This window comes from Gaeumannomyces tritici (genome assembly GCF_000145635.1).
Source record: "Gaeumannomyces tritici R3-111a-1 unplaced genomic scaffold supercont2.3, whole genome shotgun sequence".
Taxonomy (NCBI): Eukaryota; Fungi; Ascomycota; class Sordariomycetes; order Magnaporthales; family Magnaporthaceae; genus Gaeumannomyces; species Gaeumannomyces tritici.
The window spans coordinates 368,196-383,230 of NW_008804547.1; the positions used below are offsets into that span (position 1 = coordinate 368,196).

The 15,035-nt window shown below is 60.5% G+C and overlaps 5 protein-coding genes across 5 annotated transcripts; 2 read left to right on the forward strand and 3 right to left on the reverse strand.

Moving 5' to 3' along the window:
* The first annotated feature begins 132 nt into the window (after positions 1-132).
* GGTG_05208 (dihydrolipoyllysine-residue succinyltransferase) lies at positions 133-2,502 on the forward strand. Its single transcript, XM_009223007.1, has 3 exons — positions 133-856; positions 944-1,336; positions 1,401-2,502. Exons 1-3 carry the CDS (start codon positions 296-298, stop codon positions 1,695-1,697), a joined length of 1,251 nt encoding a protein of 416 aa, XP_009221271.1. The 5' UTR covers positions 133-295; the 3' UTR covers positions 1,698-2,502.
* Positions 1,835-3,847, reverse strand: GGTG_05209 (hypothetical protein). Its single transcript, XM_009223008.1, has one exon. The coding sequence runs from the start codon at positions 3,248-3,250 to the stop codon at positions 2,378-2,380; it is 873 nt and encodes a 290-aa protein (XP_009221272.1). The 5' UTR covers positions 3,251-3,847; the 3' UTR covers positions 1,835-2,377.
* A 412-nt stretch (positions 3,848-4,259) lies between these two features.
* GGTG_05210 (H/ACA ribonucleoprotein complex subunit 1) lies at positions 4,260-5,462 on the forward strand. The gene is made up of 2 exons (XM_009223009.1): positions 4,260-4,501; positions 4,588-5,462. Exons 1-2 carry the CDS (start codon positions 4,438-4,440, stop codon positions 5,181-5,183), a joined length of 660 nt encoding a protein of 219 aa, XP_009221273.1. The 5' UTR covers positions 4,260-4,437; the 3' UTR covers positions 5,184-5,462.
* A 63-nt stretch (positions 5,463-5,525) lies between these two features.
* GGTG_05211 (hypothetical protein) lies at positions 5,526-9,524 on the reverse strand. The gene has a single exon (XM_009223010.1). The coding sequence runs from the start codon at positions 8,381-8,383 to the stop codon at positions 5,846-5,848; it is 2,538 nt and encodes an 845-aa protein (XP_009221274.1). The 5' UTR covers positions 8,384-9,524; the 3' UTR covers positions 5,526-5,845.
* Positions 9,525-10,970: 1,446 nt separating this feature from the next.
* Positions 10,971-14,860, reverse strand: GGTG_05212 (PH domain-containing protein). Its single transcript, XM_009223011.1, has 3 exons — positions 13,094-14,860; positions 12,692-13,029; positions 10,971-12,626 (listed from the first exon to the last, which is right to left on the reverse strand). The coding sequence occupies exons 1-3, from the start codon at positions 14,285-14,287 to the stop codon at positions 11,354-11,356; spliced, it is 2,805 nt and encodes a 934-aa protein (XP_009221275.1). The 5' UTR covers positions 14,288-14,860; the 3' UTR covers positions 10,971-11,353.
* Positions 14,861-15,035: the final 175 nt, after the last annotated feature.

The following is a 15,035-nucleotide window of genomic DNA, read 5'->3' on the forward strand; positions in this document are numbered from 1 at the left end:
TAGTAATGGCGTTCCGCTAAATCCCGCTGTCTCGTAGTGGTGCTGTGGGGAAACAGCGACTCCACCACCTGTGCACGGACTACTACTGCGGCTGTCCTCTCCAATTGCAAGCTTGTTTGTTTGACCAGGTCGGTTTGACGGAACCTGAGACTTGGAACTGTCCTGTTTTTTTTCCCTCGTTTCTTCGAACATTACATTTTGACAGCGCAACTCGCCATAAACTCCAACCCACCTCCCCGACCCGCCCAGCTCCAGAAGCTGCCCCCCCTCCCTCCTAATCTCGCCCTTCCACACGATGCTGTCCCGGAGACTCGCCACGGCGGCGCGCCTGCTGCCACTCAGCCCGGCCCGCCAGCCGCTGCGCCGGGTGCCGCTCCCGGCGCTGTACCAGCAGCTGCGCGCCTACGCCGACCAGGTGGTCAAGGTGCCGCAGATGGCCGAGTCCATCTCGGAGGGCACGCTCAAACAGTTCCTGAAGCAGGTGGGCGACTACGTCGAGCTAGACGAGGAGATCGCCACCATCGAGACGGACAAGATCGACGTGACCGTTCCCGCGCCCGCCGCGGGAACCATCAAGGAGTTCCTGGCCGCCGAGGACGACACGGTCGTGGTCGGCCAGGACCTGCTCAGGTTAGACACGGACGGCGCCCCGCCCGAGGGCGGCGCCGGGAAGAAGGCCGAGGCGCCCAAGGAGACGGAGGAGAAGAAGCCAGAGACCGAGTCAAAACCGGAGCCGCCCAAGGAGGAGGCGGCGGCTCCCAAGAAGCAGGAGTCCGCACCTGCGCCGCCGCCCAAGAAGGAGGCCGCCAAGGAGTCGTCTGGCGCCCCGACGCTCGGGAGCCGTGAGGAGCGCAAGGTATGGACCCCGAGAGCGGGCGCGCACCCGACCTGCCCCTGTCGCACAGTCTAACCCCCTTATCTAACCCCCTTATCCCACCTACAGGTCAAGATGAACCGCATGCGCCTCCGCATCGCCGAGCGCCTCAAGCAGTCGCAGAACACGGCGGCGTCGCTGACGACGTTCAACGAGGTGGACATGTCGGCCATCATGGAGTTCCGCAAGCTCTACAAGGACGAGGTGCTCAAGAAGACGGGCGTCAAGCTCGGCTTCATGAGCGCCTTCTCGCGCGCCGCCGTGCTGGCCATGCGCGACCTGCCCGCCGTCAACGCCTCCATCGAGGGCCCCAACGGCGGCGACACCATCGTCTACCGCGACTACGTCGACATTAGCGTCGCCGTCGCCACTGAGAAGGGCCTGGTGACGCCCGTGGTCCGCAACGTCGAGGCCATGGACCTGGTCGGCATTGAGAAGTCGATTGCCGATCTCGGAAAGAAGGTGGGTTTTCCAGTCATATGTTCCTTGTCGAACGAAGCCTCCTTGCTAACAAATAACCACCCAGGCCCGTGACAGCAAGCTCACCATCGAGGACATGGCCGGCGGCACCTTCACCATCAGCAACGGCGGCGTCTTCGGCTCGCTCATGGGCACCCCCATCATCAACCTCCCCCAGAGCGCCGTGCTCGGCTTGCACGCCATCAAGGAGCGCCCCGTCGCCGTCAACGGCAAGGTCGAGATCCGCCCCATGATGTACCTGGCCCTCACTTACGACCACCGCCTCCTTGACGGCAGGGAGGCCGTCCAGTTCCTCGTCAAGATCAAGGAGTACATTGAAGATCCCCGCAGGATGCTTCTGTAAATTCCATGACTCGACCCCCCCTTTACCTCAGCCAGCCCGACGAAACAAAAAACCACATACATAGTGTACACTACTCGTAGAGCATGCATTGCGCCATTATCATGCGGGCGAACTGGCCACTGGATGGGCCGCATTTTGCTGTTTTCATATGTATTTTCTTGCTGCTTTTTGAATTGACGTACGTCGGCGTTTTCCGCGCCGTAAAACAGTGGGTTTGGGATTCTGTCTAGTCCTATTTTCCTTGACTTCCCGTCTACAGAGGCCGATTGCGGAGCTCGCGGGTAGGTATGTTGGATGAGCCTGCCATGACGAGTTAAGATGGGAAAGGAATCGGTTTATACAGATGAGCTCGGTGCGTCCCCCGTTGCGCGTTCCTTCGTGTCCCCCGCCGCTAGCCACCGGACTGGGTGGTTCTGCTGATGCAACCGGGGAGACTCAGGTCGCGTGTGGCTACTCCCAGAGTCGATCGGCTGGTGAGTGTCAGCTCTGGATCACTCATAAACCCCCAGCTTTGTGGGGTGAGATAGATCTAACGGCCATGACCGGCTCATCATGGGTCTCTGAAGTCGATCAAGAGCTACACTTGATAGCCATCGCCTTCCGCATTCTCTTCGTTGTCTTAATCGTCTTCGTTGCCTTCCTCATTCTCTTTATCATCTTGGTCGTTGTTGTTGCCATCGTCATTCGTCATCATCGTCGTTATCATCATTGTCGTTATTGCCGTTTTCGTTTTCGTTATCGTCGCCGTCGTCGTCATCCCCTCCCTCTTCCTCCTCCTCCTCCTCTTCCTCCTCCTCCTCCTCTTCTTCTTCCTCCTCCTCCTCCTCTTCCTCGGTCTCGGATGGTGTCGGTTCAGGCCCGTGCAGCTCATACCAGCGAACGCCGTCCGAGTCAGTCTCGTAGATGCACAACGTCATCGAGTCCACGTAGTCGAGCTCCCACTCCCGCGGGAACGGCGAGCCGATGCGCAAGGCGGCAAAGTTGGGACACTCCCGCTCCATGGCAAAGAGGCACCCGTCCTCGTCCTCGTCCAGGTAACTGATGAGCTCGCGCGCCACGTCGGCGAAGCGGTGCACGCGCGGCTCGGCGTCGGGGCCGACCTCGCGCTTGAGCAGGTGGGCCACGACGGCGAGGCGCAGCTCCTCGAGGCGCGGGAACCATGCCGGCAGGTTGGCGACGACGCCCTTCCACTGGGTGTCGTGGCCGCCGCGCGGCACGCCCAGGACCGCCCAGGCGTCCTCGGACAGCGGGGAGACGTCCACCTCGAGCTGGACGCTGCGCACGAAGCGCGCGTAGGGGCCGATGCGGCTCGACCAGATGAGGGCCGCGACGGGGTCCTCGACCACGAACGTGTTCTCGCGGTAGTACCACTCGGTCGCCTCGCCGCGGAACAGGCGGCAGACTAGCAGTACGTCGAGCGCCGGGCTGTCGTGCGCGATGCGGATGGGACGGTCCTGGCGCACGGCCTCGCGGAAGATCATGATGCGCAGCTCGGGCGACAGCTGCGCGATGCGGTTCTGGTCGCCGGCGGGGGCGGGAGACATGCTTGCCATGGCTGCTTTTTTTCTTCTCGTCGGATATGGTGTGGGAATTTTGCTTATTTTTGACTTTGTGAGAGTACAATAAGCACAGACTGGTTAGGGAGAATATGCGATGCGATGTTGATGAATCAAGGTGAGGCGCGACTGGTTGGGCATAAATGCTGGAAAGTCGGTGGTTAAGAGGCTGGATAAGGCAGAGCCCGCCTACTGCCTGCCCTGCAAGAGTGTACAAGCGGGCTTCAACTAGAAAATATTTCCAGAGTGATGGAGAGGGATTCAGATGCCGCGTGCGTCCTCGACTTCGAGGAGGCAAAAGTCTGAAAAGGTCATGACGGAGGAAATGATGTGTGTAGAGTAGAGCCGAGGCGTCGAGAGAGCGCCCGGTCGTAAAGGTTCAGCTTTGTTCCATGGGCCAACCCAACCGCCTGGTTGGTTCTACCCACCAACGAGAAGCTGCCACCCACCTGCCACCTGCCACACAAGGCAGGTGCAACAAAGACGAAGCGGCTCTTGGGGGCTGTTTGGGCTTTCCTGTCGCGGCACGGCAAAGTGAGCCAGCTGGATCTGTTTTGAACTGTTGTTCAAGGTGAACGAGCCCCAGGTTGTGACGGCGGACGGGCCCTTTCTCCCAACTTTATCCTCGTCCCCACCCTAACACTACAGGTGGGGCACGCCCGCTCACAAACTGGACAGTTAAGACTGTTAGTGCCATGAGTTCTTCGTTCCCTTTTCTTCATTTTCTTTCGATTTCTATTTTTTGCTTCCTTTCTTTTCTTTATTGTATCCCTATTTTTCTCTTCTTCCTCCTTCACTTTCCTTTTCGTATTTGTCTTCCTGGAAGGGGATGTCCCACCACACTAATAGCTCCTTCAAGACCTGGAGTGGGGTTTCCCCGGAGGGTCGTGGAGCTGTCTAGAGTGGGGCAAGGATTCAGGCACAAAACAAGGCGGAAAATCTTTGATGCGGGTCCGACCTTAATTGAGCTGCGGTAGAAAAAAAAAAGACTAAAAAAAAAAGTCACGTCGGAGCTTCGCGGCAGAATTTCAAGCTCGGCGGTTGCGTGGATTCGCAAAACCGCATCCCATTCAACGACCAATTGTTTCACAACCAACACGAACAGAGCCGCTTTAGCGCCTTGACTGCAATCGTGCCAAGCCCGAAAAGACAAACACAGACAGGAGACGCAAAGGCCGCTCGAAATGGCGTCAAGAGGAGCTCCGCGAGGACGCGGAGGTGGAGGCTTCGGCCGTGGAGGAGGAGGAGGTACATGCGCCCCCAGCAGCCCAACTAGCCCTCACGAATGGCCGACACATAAAAACTAACACACTACCATTACCACAACCCCCCAGGCGGCCGCGGCGGCTACCAGCAGCGCGACTTCGGCCCGCCGGCGAGCGTGGTCGAGATGGGCAAGTTCATGCACGCGTGCGAGGGCGAGATGGTGTGCGAGTCGATCAACGCAAAGATCCCGCACTTCAGCGCGCCCATCTACCTCGAGAACAAGACGGCCGTCGGCAAGGTGGACGAGATCCTGGGCCCGCTCGGCCAGGTCTACTTCACGGTCAAGCCGTCCGAGGGCATTCAGCCCACGTCCTTCAAGGCCGGCGACTGCTTCTACATCGCCAGCGAGAAGCTGCTCCCGCTCGAGCGCTTCCTGCCCAAGCCCAAGCCGCCCCCGGGATCCGTCTCCAAGGTCAGGAAGCCCGCCGGCGGTCGTGGTGGCGGCATGAGGGGTGGTAGGGGCGCGCCCAGGGGTGGTGGTGGCCGTGGTGGGTTCGGCGGCGGCCGCGGCGGAGGTGGCGGCTTCTCGCGCGGCGGAGGCGGTGGTGGTTTCTCGCGCGGCGGCGGTGGTGGTGGTTTCAGCCGCGGCGGCGGTTCTGGCGGCTTCTCGAGGGGCGGCGGCGGCGGTCGTGGTGGCTTCAGCCGTGGCAGGGGCAGCAGGTAGAGCGGCTATGGCTACCTTATCGCTACCGCGCTTCGTCACTACGCACACTCTCGTCCCCCCCCAACGGCCCTCCTGACGACACCCTCCCTCGACCCACAAAGGGCGAGCGACCTCGCGACGGAATCTGGCACCACGTTTGGGGCAAAATCAACAATCTCATGGCGTTATAGGCTTGGAGGTCATGTTTTTTTTTCTGCTGTGTTTATATCTGCTTTTTGTGTCTGGGAATACAGAAAACGTTTATCATCTTGGCTGGACGAAGGGCGTTGAAGTCATGAGCAGCGTGGACCTTGCCTCTGTGTCATGTGAGAACCCTCTATCGTGGCTCGGCATACGTCTGATGGCATGTTTCAGTAGCTGATGGTCTAAGTGAGCTCGCTGCACTCTCAGCCCGCTTCGGTGAAGAGCATCAGACCTAGCCCGAGCCCGAGCCGTGTTTCTCTTTTCGCCCTACGAGAAATGCATCACACATCGCAAGGAATAGCCACAAAACTCAAAGGATTGTATTATACACATGACATGTGGTGAAGGCGCTTGCAAAAGGAGTGATATGAAAGGGAGAAGGTAAAAAAAAAGATATTAACCACGCCTCGCAAACAAAGGAAATAATAGATAGATGTGCGTGGTAAGATCACTGGAACAGGATAAAGATGGCTCTTCATTCATGCCTTTTGCGGCACAGGCCCTCCGGTGGTCGACGTGCCCGGCGGCGGGCCCTTGGGCTTGGCGCCGCGGGTCTGGAGCAGGAATGCGGCGCCGAGCAGCACGCCCAGGCCGCCCAGGCCCAGGCCAAAGTACTGGGCGCCGCGGTAGCCCGCAAACAGGTCGCTGCCGTTGCTGTGCAGGTTCACCTCGACGGTGCCGGCGAAGCCGAGGGCGATGGAGATTGCGTAGTTGACGACGGTGACGACGAGCGAGGCGGCGATGCCCTGGTGCTCCTTGCTGACGCTGTTGCTGAGCAGGATGACGGCGGCCGGGTTGCTCATGTCCATGCCGAAGGGCATGACGAGGATGCCGAAGAAAGTGTTGAACCAGTAGCTCTGGTCCACGGGCGCCGTGGCCAGCAGCAGCGACCCGACGAAGAAGGCGCACATGGAGATGAACATGATCCAGGGCGGGCCGATGCGCGCCATGAGGTAGCCCGTCAGCAGCGACGCCGCCAGGCCCGTGACGGGGGCGGGGGCGAAGGCGGCGCTGGTCAGCAGCGCGCCCCAGCCGCGCAGGTTCTGCAGGAACATGATGGCGTAGAAGACCCAGACTGAGAAGCAGCCCCAGCCGGTCCCCGTGCAGGCGAGCACGAAGACGGTCTGGGCCTTCATGGCGTTGACGGGCACTAGCGGGTGCGGCACCACCGTCTCGACGAAGATGAAGGCCCCGATCAGCAGCACGCCGATGACCAGGATGAAGTAGGTGTAGGGGGTGCCCCACGACACGATGGGCGCCTGGTTGAAGGAGAAGTTGAACAGCACCAGCCCGGCCACGCCCAGCATCATGCCGCCGGCGTCGAGCTGCGACCACAGCGACTCCTTCTTGTTGCGCCGCGTCACGCCCGTGTTGGGCATGACGAGCCCGCTGATGGGGGCGAGCGCGATGCAGACGGCGGCCAGCGTCCAAAAGGCCCACGGCCACGTGGCGTACTGGGCAAACATGGAGCCCATGACGGCGCCGATGACGAAGCCCAGCGGGGCCGCGGCTCCGAACAGGCACATGACCATGTTCTTGCGCGGGCCCGGCTTGTACCCGCGGCCCAGCATGGCCTGGCCGTTGGGCACCAGCAGCGCGGGGCCGATGCCCTGGATGGCGCGCGAGACGCAGAAGAAGACGGTGCCGTTGCCGCCGCCCTGCTGCACCATGCCGGCGAAGCCGCACGCGAGGCTCCAGACCCCGAACCAGACGAAGCCGACGATGAACATCATCTTGTGGCCAAACAGGTCGCCCAGCCGGCCCGCGGGGAGCACAAACGTGCCGGCCGTCAGCCCGTACGCGGCCGAGTACCAGGCCATGTCGCCAAAGGTCGTGTTGGGGAACGACTCCCCGATGATGTGCGCCGGCACCATGGCCTGCCCGATGGCCGCCAGCATCAGCAGCTGCGACACGCACACCATCCACACAAAGGCGATCTCGCGCGTCAGCGTGAAGCCGTACGGCCGGTCGTCCGCCCCTCCCATCGGGGCCAGCGGCGGTTTTATGGGGCTGTCCGGCGGCTGTCTGGTATCGCCCACCAGACCAGGCGCATAATCGGTGTTGATCAGCGTCGTCCGGAGGTCATCCGTGTCGGACCGGATGTACGTATATCTGCCGATCTGCACCACGGGCGATGGCTCGTCCACTGGCGAGCGTGGGCGCACGGGGCTGTGCTTGCCGGCCATGAGGCTCTGCGTCTCGACCTTGAGCTTGTACGCGGCCTCAAACAGGTCCATGTGCTGGCCAGAAGGGGTACCTGGTGGGCGGTACAAGTTGGGTGACGGTCCCCCAGGCAGCTGCGGGCCCAAGGTGGCTGCCAGGGTCGGGGTAGACCCACTGAGGGCTGTCCAGTCGGCTGTCGGCGTCATGTTGCCTGGCACCGGGCCCCGGTGTGGCGGCAGAGCCTGGTAGCCGTCGTCATAAGCCGATATCGCCGTACCACGCTGCACCCGAGCCCCGAAAGCGTTGGTCTCGCGACCCATGACTAAAGGCGGCAGGGCCGGCCGGTTGGGTATGAAATCAGGGAGTGATGTCGCGGCTGGCATGTGAGGAGTGTAGGGAGGGTTGGCGTAGTGGTGGTACGGGCTCGTGTGGATCGTGGGAGGCCGGCTCAGGTTGTGCAAACTGCTGGCGGACGAGATGGGCATGGGATGGGCGTAGGAGTCCTGGTACGGCGTCCTCGACCCGGGCTGCGAGCCCATCGACTTGCGCTGCTGCAACCGGTGCTGTTGCTGATGCTGATGCTGATGCTGATGCTGATGCTGATGCTGCACATCGTTGACGGCCACGGGCGAGTATGGGTGGTAGGTCAGCGGCCGCCGCGGCGCCTGTAACTCTTCCTGGCCGTTAAACTGCCTCCTGAAGGTCTCTGTTGCGGCAATCATGGCCTCGGCCGCCCTCTGCATGGCCTCAGAGGCGCTCCTGATGTCCGCACCTCCGCCGCCGCCGCCGGCGAGGCTCGTGGTGGACGCATTAGCAAGCGCCGGTGTGCGCTCATCGCGTTCCCCAGCCATCATGTCTCGTCCCGGCCAGTTACCACTCGCTCGTCCACGAGGGTGATGCTTGTTGATGAAAAATAGTGACGAAGAACAAGGTTTTGGAAGGTCTGGAAGAAGGAGATCTGCAGGCCGCCTCAGGCTCTCAAAACCTATCCTACTCGAGGATATACCGGCCGGTGCTCGGGGCTCGAGGCATACGCCACCGTCTCGAGTAATTTCAGACTGCTCGGGCCAATCGTGGAACAAGGTTTGGGGCGGGAGGCTGCCGTTTCAGACGGACTGGTGCTGGGACGCTCCGGGAGTCATGATGTGGCCATGGAAGCTTTTCCTGCATGTGGAATACCTAGAATTGAAGAACTGGGAAGACGAGGAGACACAGGCTGTGGCCGTGATAAAACATGAAGAAGGGCAGGCTTGGCCAGCTGGGCGGATGGCAACCTGGCCGGGCTGAGTAGTCAAGAGGCGGAGGGGAGAAGGTAGACGGGGAGGAGCAGGAGCCGATGGCCAAGACCCTAGAGGGGGCCGAGTGCCAATGTACATGCATCCTGACGGCGCGTACACACGTAAGGGGCCAAACAAGCCTGGCGCACACACCGCGGTATGTAGGGTATCTAGGATGGAGGTACGGACACCAGCCCAACTTTGGGCGAGGGAAGACCGGCCCATCCGTTTTCCTAGTCGCCATAGCTGCAGATGACTGCCTGCACCTGCCGACGTGAGTGTCTTGCAAGCTCGACAGGCAGGAGGCAGGCATGTCCGCGGACAGGATGGGGTGTGTGCACCGTATACTGTCCAGCGACAGCCATAGCGGCGGACAAGGAGCTCGGCAAAGGAGCCGGCGGCTGTGTCGGCAGGGACACTCGACCATGTCAGCCCTACCGAGGCAGTGTCGCACTTTGATGCCGATCCTGCCCCCGAGCTTCACCTGGAACAGGCCGGCACGCATGGGAGTCGCTCCCGGCCCGTCTCGAACGAAGGCCTCGGATATGCACTTGTTCAGTGTCGGGAAACGAGTAAGTAGAGTCCCGGACTGGAGTGGAATTTGGCTGAGGACTAGCAGAGGATAAGAGGCCAGTGCGCTGGGTGAGTGAGTAAGGTAGCCCCCGTTCTCGAGCGAGGTTAACGAGGCTGAAGGCTGAAAGGGAATAAGGATCTGCCCTGCTAACACCCACGACTGAGAGCACGAACCTTGGCCCCACCAACCGCCAAACCCCTGCCGATTACCTGCCCGATCCACCTCGCTGGGTCGATATTGGCCAATCACGCACACTAGTTTGGCAATCCGTTTGACCCCGCAGTCTAATCCCACTCCACTCCCCATCATCACGTCGGACATCCCCAAAGAATCCAATCAAGGGCACACATGGTAAGCGCTATCTCTTGCTTCCTCCTTCCTATTCACCGGCGAGCGAGCAAGAGACGCTCGCTGCACAGCCGCGCGGACTGCCCGAGGACAAGATAGCAGACCCAACTGCCGCTGACGGCTCCCTAGCCGCAGCCTCGGACCGTTTGGTGTAGATACAAACGCGCGTGTTACAAGCCACGCAAGCATTTCAAAATGTGCCCCGGTTCCTTTGACAATCACACCCCAAGCCAGCGGCAGGAAACTCATCATCATCTTTTTTTTTTTCATCCGAGCTTTTCCTCTTCCCACTCGGTCCTCAGCAAGAACACCCATGCAAAGGGAAAGTCAAGACCGGATAAGCAACACCGACCGCCCGGTCCGAGCATGGGAGGGTATTCCCTGTTTCTGTTTTCCCTCACTCAGATAACAACCATTCATTTTCTGCTCTATTGGGTCTGGCCAACACAAAAGGCCGTAGGACGAACCCGGTCAGTGGGGGAGTTGGGGTTACAGCCGGCCGGCATGCCTGCCTGCCATGCTACACACCCACACACCCACACACCCAACATCTGGCAGCAAGCTGTCAGCAGACATGCTGCACCTCCGGGAGATCCCTTGGAACAAATGTGTTCGCGAGACCAAGGAATCACCAAAAATAACCCTTGTAATTCACACCGTGTCCGGCAGGTACGCTGACCATGCATGCCATACGAAGCAAACGCAAAAGAAGCCACAAAGACCGTTGGCGGTTTCGCTTCTTGTATCTGTATCACCTGTTAGTGATGTCCCGCGTTATGACCTGCATATACATACATACATACACATACATACTGCCGCCGCCGCTGCATGGCCGCTTACGTCGACGGTAACGAGACCACCTCTGACGTGGGCAACTAGTTCCGCCGCGGTGAGTCCCTCAGCCCACCCCCAGAGTCAGCGCAAACATCTAGTATGCTAACGGGCTTGGGTTTGATGCAAAGCAGCCCGGTTCCGTTTGTTTGCCCTCTTCACACCTTCGGGTGACCAATCTACAAGCCCAAGCTCCATGCTCGGTTGCGTTTTCAGGGGGGATCCGAGACAAGTGCGCCTGCAGGTGAGAAACTCCAATCGGCAGCACCTGCGTCGCTGAGTCGAGGCTGCAGAAGAGCGAAACTACAGGCGGGTTTCCAATAAGGGATTATGCCAAATATACAAACAGCACATGTCACGGCGCAATCCATTATAAGGGCTCACAAGCCTGCAACAAACTTGTTTCTTGCATGGGAAATGGTTCACAAACAAGTTTCTCCCTTATCCGCGTGTTCCCCTTCCCAAACGAGCGGGCTTACTTCGTGTGATGTAGGTTTCAGGGCAGGTCCCCAGTTGCACCCGCCTGACGTGTCGGAAAGAAATACTATGAAAACATAACAATGCGACTGTTTCTGTCCAAAGATTCGGTAGGGTTTGACTGTGAAAGTGAGAGACGAAAAACAAGAGGAATGAGGCAGTAGAAAAGGGGGTGGGTTCTTTGATAAAGAGGGAGAGAGGAGTCCGAGAGTGAAGCAAAAGGAGAGAAGGTAAGCAAAACAGTTCCCGAGGCTCGCCCGTTGCCGAAACCCGATTCGTTCCAAGAAACCGAGGGGAGAGAAACATAGCCCCTGGTCTCAGCGCAACGCGGGAGTAGACTTCGGGTACTCCCCGGGAATGTGGAGGTGTGAGATTGTGGGAGCGCTGTCGGTGCGGGCCGTGCTAGTCGTGGGACGGGCGACACCATTGCTGCCGCCAACGTTGCCACGCCCGTTTGCAGATCCGTTGGAGTGGCCGACAAAGTAGTCGCTATCCGCATCGCTGCTCAATCCACCAGACGACATTGTCTGTGGGGGAAACGAGACAGCGTCGTCCATCACAGTACCCTCCGGCTGTCTCTCCACACTGCGTGGGACCTCACGTCGACTACCCTCAGCGTCTGGCAAGTTCCCGCTCATGAGAAAGATATCAGGCTGATGCCTCGCAGCCATAGCATCGTCGCGTATAGTAGGAGACGTAATAGTCGCAGCCGCAGGAGCCGGGCTTTTCAGAATCCGCTGGCTCAGCCCTCGCGACACCCCCACGTCAGCTCCGGTCGCGCCGCCAGCCCATGAGTCCCCTTCTGCGATAGGCTCGCTCGTGTAGGGATTCACTCCATCCTCGCGCGCTTCCTGGCTGACTTGGGCCGCGTGTGACGAGGCTTGGATGATGGGGGTCCGCACAGTGCTGCCGTAACCCAAGGGGGGGATATCGTTCTGTTGTTGGTACTGGGCCATGTCGCTTCCAGGGAGCCCTGCGGCGGCGGCTATGGCGTCGCGGCTGCTGCTGTTGTCGCCTTTGTACTGCTGGCCTGCCGGCCCGGGGGCGCCGTAGCTGGCGTTTCCTGCTGGGAGAAAACCCGAGTTCACACTTGCGGGCGAGAGAGGCGCCTGTAAGCCCCGTTGTGCGTTGACCATGATGTCTGATGGGAATCGCCCACCTGGAGAAGGACGCCTCGGCAGCACGTCCTGCGTCGGGGTCTGCCTTATGGCCGCCGAATCGGGTGCGAAGGGCTCGTCGTCGTCCTCGTCGACCACGCCGTCGCTGCTGATGGATCGCTGGGACGTCCGGCTGAAGCTGCGCGAGTGCCCTCGCACAAAGTTACTTCTCTCCTCCGGAGTCTTTTCCGTCAAGGCCTTGATGTCCTCATACCATGCCATCATCGTCTCGTGGCTCTCGGCCCGGAACACCCACGTGTGGCCCCGGTGCATTGTCCCTGTCTGCCGGCCCTTGATGATGAACTTGTTGGACGATCCGCCTTCGGTCGAGTGGGACCCCAGCTTCTGCTCCGGGAGGTAGAGCGACATGACGGGCGCCTGCGTCTTGTCTGCCGACTTGAACTCGTGGAGGTGTGTCGGCGACAGCACGTACCTAAATCGAAAGTGTTAGCATTCGCCGTCGCCCCGAAGCCAAGACAGGGGGCAGTGTCGACTCGCCATCCGGCCGTATAGCTCTTCAGGTATTTGCTCTTGCGCTCCAGCAGACCAGCCCTGATCTCCTGGCAGGCCAGATCATCCCGCCCCTTGTAGTGGATGAACTGTGCCGACCGCAGCGGAAGATCCGGGTCCACAAACTTGTCGTCCTTCTTCACAAAGGCACGCCACTCTTCCTCTTTGGGCATTGCGATAGGCCCAGTCCGAAGCTCGTCGACCGTGCCATAAGCGGCATCGGCCTCCCGCTTCAAAATTCCAGCGTAGGCGTTGTATGCCTTTTGCACCTCCCCGACAACGATCGACTCGAGATCGCGCCCAGACCTCTCGATGTTTTGATACGCCTGACATAGCCAAACTGTTAGACATATATGGCTAGACTGACGTGACATGCAGCAGCGGACTCACCCTATGTAGGTAATTCTCCTCTTCGATCTGTCTCTCAACCTGACGGTCAACGGCCAGGCGCAACAGATACGGGTCCTGCTTGCCGGTTGTGGATGCCGGGTCGGCGTCGGCCTGGCCCAGAATCTCGTTCAGCTGCTTCACGGCCTTGCGCGTGGCCTCGGTCTCCTTGTCGACCGTGTTCTTGAAGTCGCCGGACAGGTTCTTGATCTCCTTGATCTTCTGGTGCAGGTCACTCCGCAGGCCGGTGAGGGCCAGGATCACGTCCTCCTCGATGTCGCGAGCCTTGTTCGCCTCGGCGACGGCCTGCTTGTTGTAATTCCTCAGTATGTTGAGCGCCTCGTCGAGGCCGCCGGTGGTGAGGAAGCCAGGGGGCATGGAGGTGTTGTTGAGAACGTTGGCAAGCTTCAGCAGCGACTTGGAGCGGTGCTCGTAGTGCGTCTGGATCTCCCGGAAGTAGGCAATCAGGTCCTTCAGGATCTTGCGCCAGGCCTGGAAACGGTTCGCAAGGACCTCGGTGGGGTTGCCCGTGGTGGACACGGGGCAGTAAAAGGGGCTCAGCATCTCGTCCTCGTCCAGGCTGGACTGCAAGGCCAGGCTCCGGACGCTGCCGGCCTTCATGCTGCGGCGGCTGCCGCTGCGCTTCAGGCTCCCGCTACGCCTAAGCGAGGCCTTCTTCTTGAGGGTGTTGCCCCTGGAAAGGGTGGTGGCGGCATGGTCGGCTTCGGCGCGGCTAGCGGCAGTCGAGCCGGCGTACGAGTTTGCGCGCTGCATAGCAGAGCTGCTGGGCCCAGGCCCGTCAACAATAGAGCTGCCTCGCCTCGAGGCGTCCCACTCCTCGGTGAATTTGGCCGGGCGGTGCGTCGACGTGGACGGGGCGTGGGCAAGGTCAGTTTCGGGTTGGTGATACGGCGAGAGGGCGTTTGAGCGGGTGTTGAGTGACGTCAGCTCGTCATCGGCGGTGGCGGCGGCGTCCTGCAGCGGATTCGCGGGCTGGTGGGGGTCGTAGTGTGAGAAGTAGCCGTTGGTCGTGGCGGCGGCGGGCTCGTTGCTGGTGGTGCCCGCGGTCCTGGAGAGGGGATCCTGGTGAGGGCCGGGGTTCTGGCCGTAGGGGTGAGGCGATATTGCAGCTCCTCCGCCTCCGCGGCTCAGGGAGGCATTGTGCGGTGACGGAGTCGGCAGAGTAGCGCTGGCCATGGCTGATATGGTTGACGCAATTGTTGGGACGACCCGAGCGATAAAAAAAAAGGAGCTTGTCGGCGGCAACCTCCGCCCTGCTGGCTCGGCCAAGGTTTGGTCGGGCGATCTGCAAGGCGGGAGTGACCCTTTTTAGTCTGGAACCGGTCGCACAGACGGCGAATGGGGGTTCTCCAGTCGGTGTTTAACGCAGAAGCCGCGCAGAAAAAGTGATGGTGGTGGGAGCTAGAGCGGCGTGGGCGAATGTTAAAAGCCCAAACGAGGCAGGCGTTCGTCACGAGTGATGGTGCTTTCGAGGTACAACAACTGGAGGCCGACGGTTGCACATGCGCCCGCTCCGCCACGTATTGGAGAAGGTCCAATTAGGTTGGCTCAGTTCATGCTCCAGACGCGAAAAGGCAGCGCCGCTGGGTGTGGCAGGTGGCACGATGAGGTTGGTGATGGTCAAACGATGGGCTGCGAGGTTCCGAAGTGCAGGTGGAGTTGCGGTTGGGGTCGTCGTCGGGCGCCATTTCTTTGTAAATAGCGGCTGCAGGTCGGTACCGAGGCCTCTCGACTGGGGGGCTCCTCGCTCGTCTGGCCGTGACGTTATGTCTGGAGATGAGATGGCCGAATCCGGATCCTGGCAGTGGGGAGCTGTCACTCTGGGCCCACCCGCTAACAGCGCTAGGGACCCCGCCCCCCTTTGACGCGGGCGGCACGTTGCAGCAGACTGCGTGGTGACTGTCTCTACAGGCCCGGAGCTGTG

Coding starts and splice junctions, on each gene's coding strand:
- GGTG_05208 (XM_009223007.1), top strand. CDS start 296: ATGCTGTCCCGGAGACTCGCCACGGCGGCGCGCCTGCTGCCACTCAGC. Junction 857..943: donor GGAGCCGTGAGGAGCGCAAG/GTATGGACCCCG, acceptor TCCCACCTACAG/GTCAAGATGAACCGCATGCG. Junction 1,337..1,400: donor TTGCCGATCTCGGAAAGAAG/GTGGGTTTTCCA, acceptor ATAACCACCCAG/GCCCGTGACAGCAAGCTCAC.
- GGTG_05209 (XM_009223008.1), bottom strand. CDS start 3,250: ATGGCAAGCATGTCTCCCGCCCCCGCCGGCGACCAGAACCGCATCGCG.
- GGTG_05210 (XM_009223009.1), top strand. CDS start 4,438: ATGGCGTCAAGAGGAGCTCCGCGAGGACGCGGAGGTGGAGGCTTCGGC. Junction 4,502..4,587: donor CGGCCGTGGAGGAGGAGGAG/GTACATGCGCCC, acceptor ACAACCCCCCAG/GCGGCCGCGGCGGCTACCAG.
- GGTG_05211 (XM_009223010.1), bottom strand. CDS start 8,383: ATGATGGCTGGGGAACGCGATGAGCGCACACCGGCGCTTGCTAATGCG.
- GGTG_05212 (XM_009223011.1), bottom strand. CDS start 14,287: ATGGCCAGCGCTACTCTGCCGACTCCGTCACCGCACAATGCCTCCCTG. Junction 13,030..13,093: donor AGGAGAATTACCTACATAGG/GTGAGTCCGCTG, acceptor TGGCTATGTCAG/GCGTATCAAAACATCGAGAG. Junction 12,627..12,691: donor AAGAGCTATACGGCCGGATG/GCGAGTCGACAC, acceptor CTTTCGATTTAG/GTACGTGCTGTCGCCGACAC.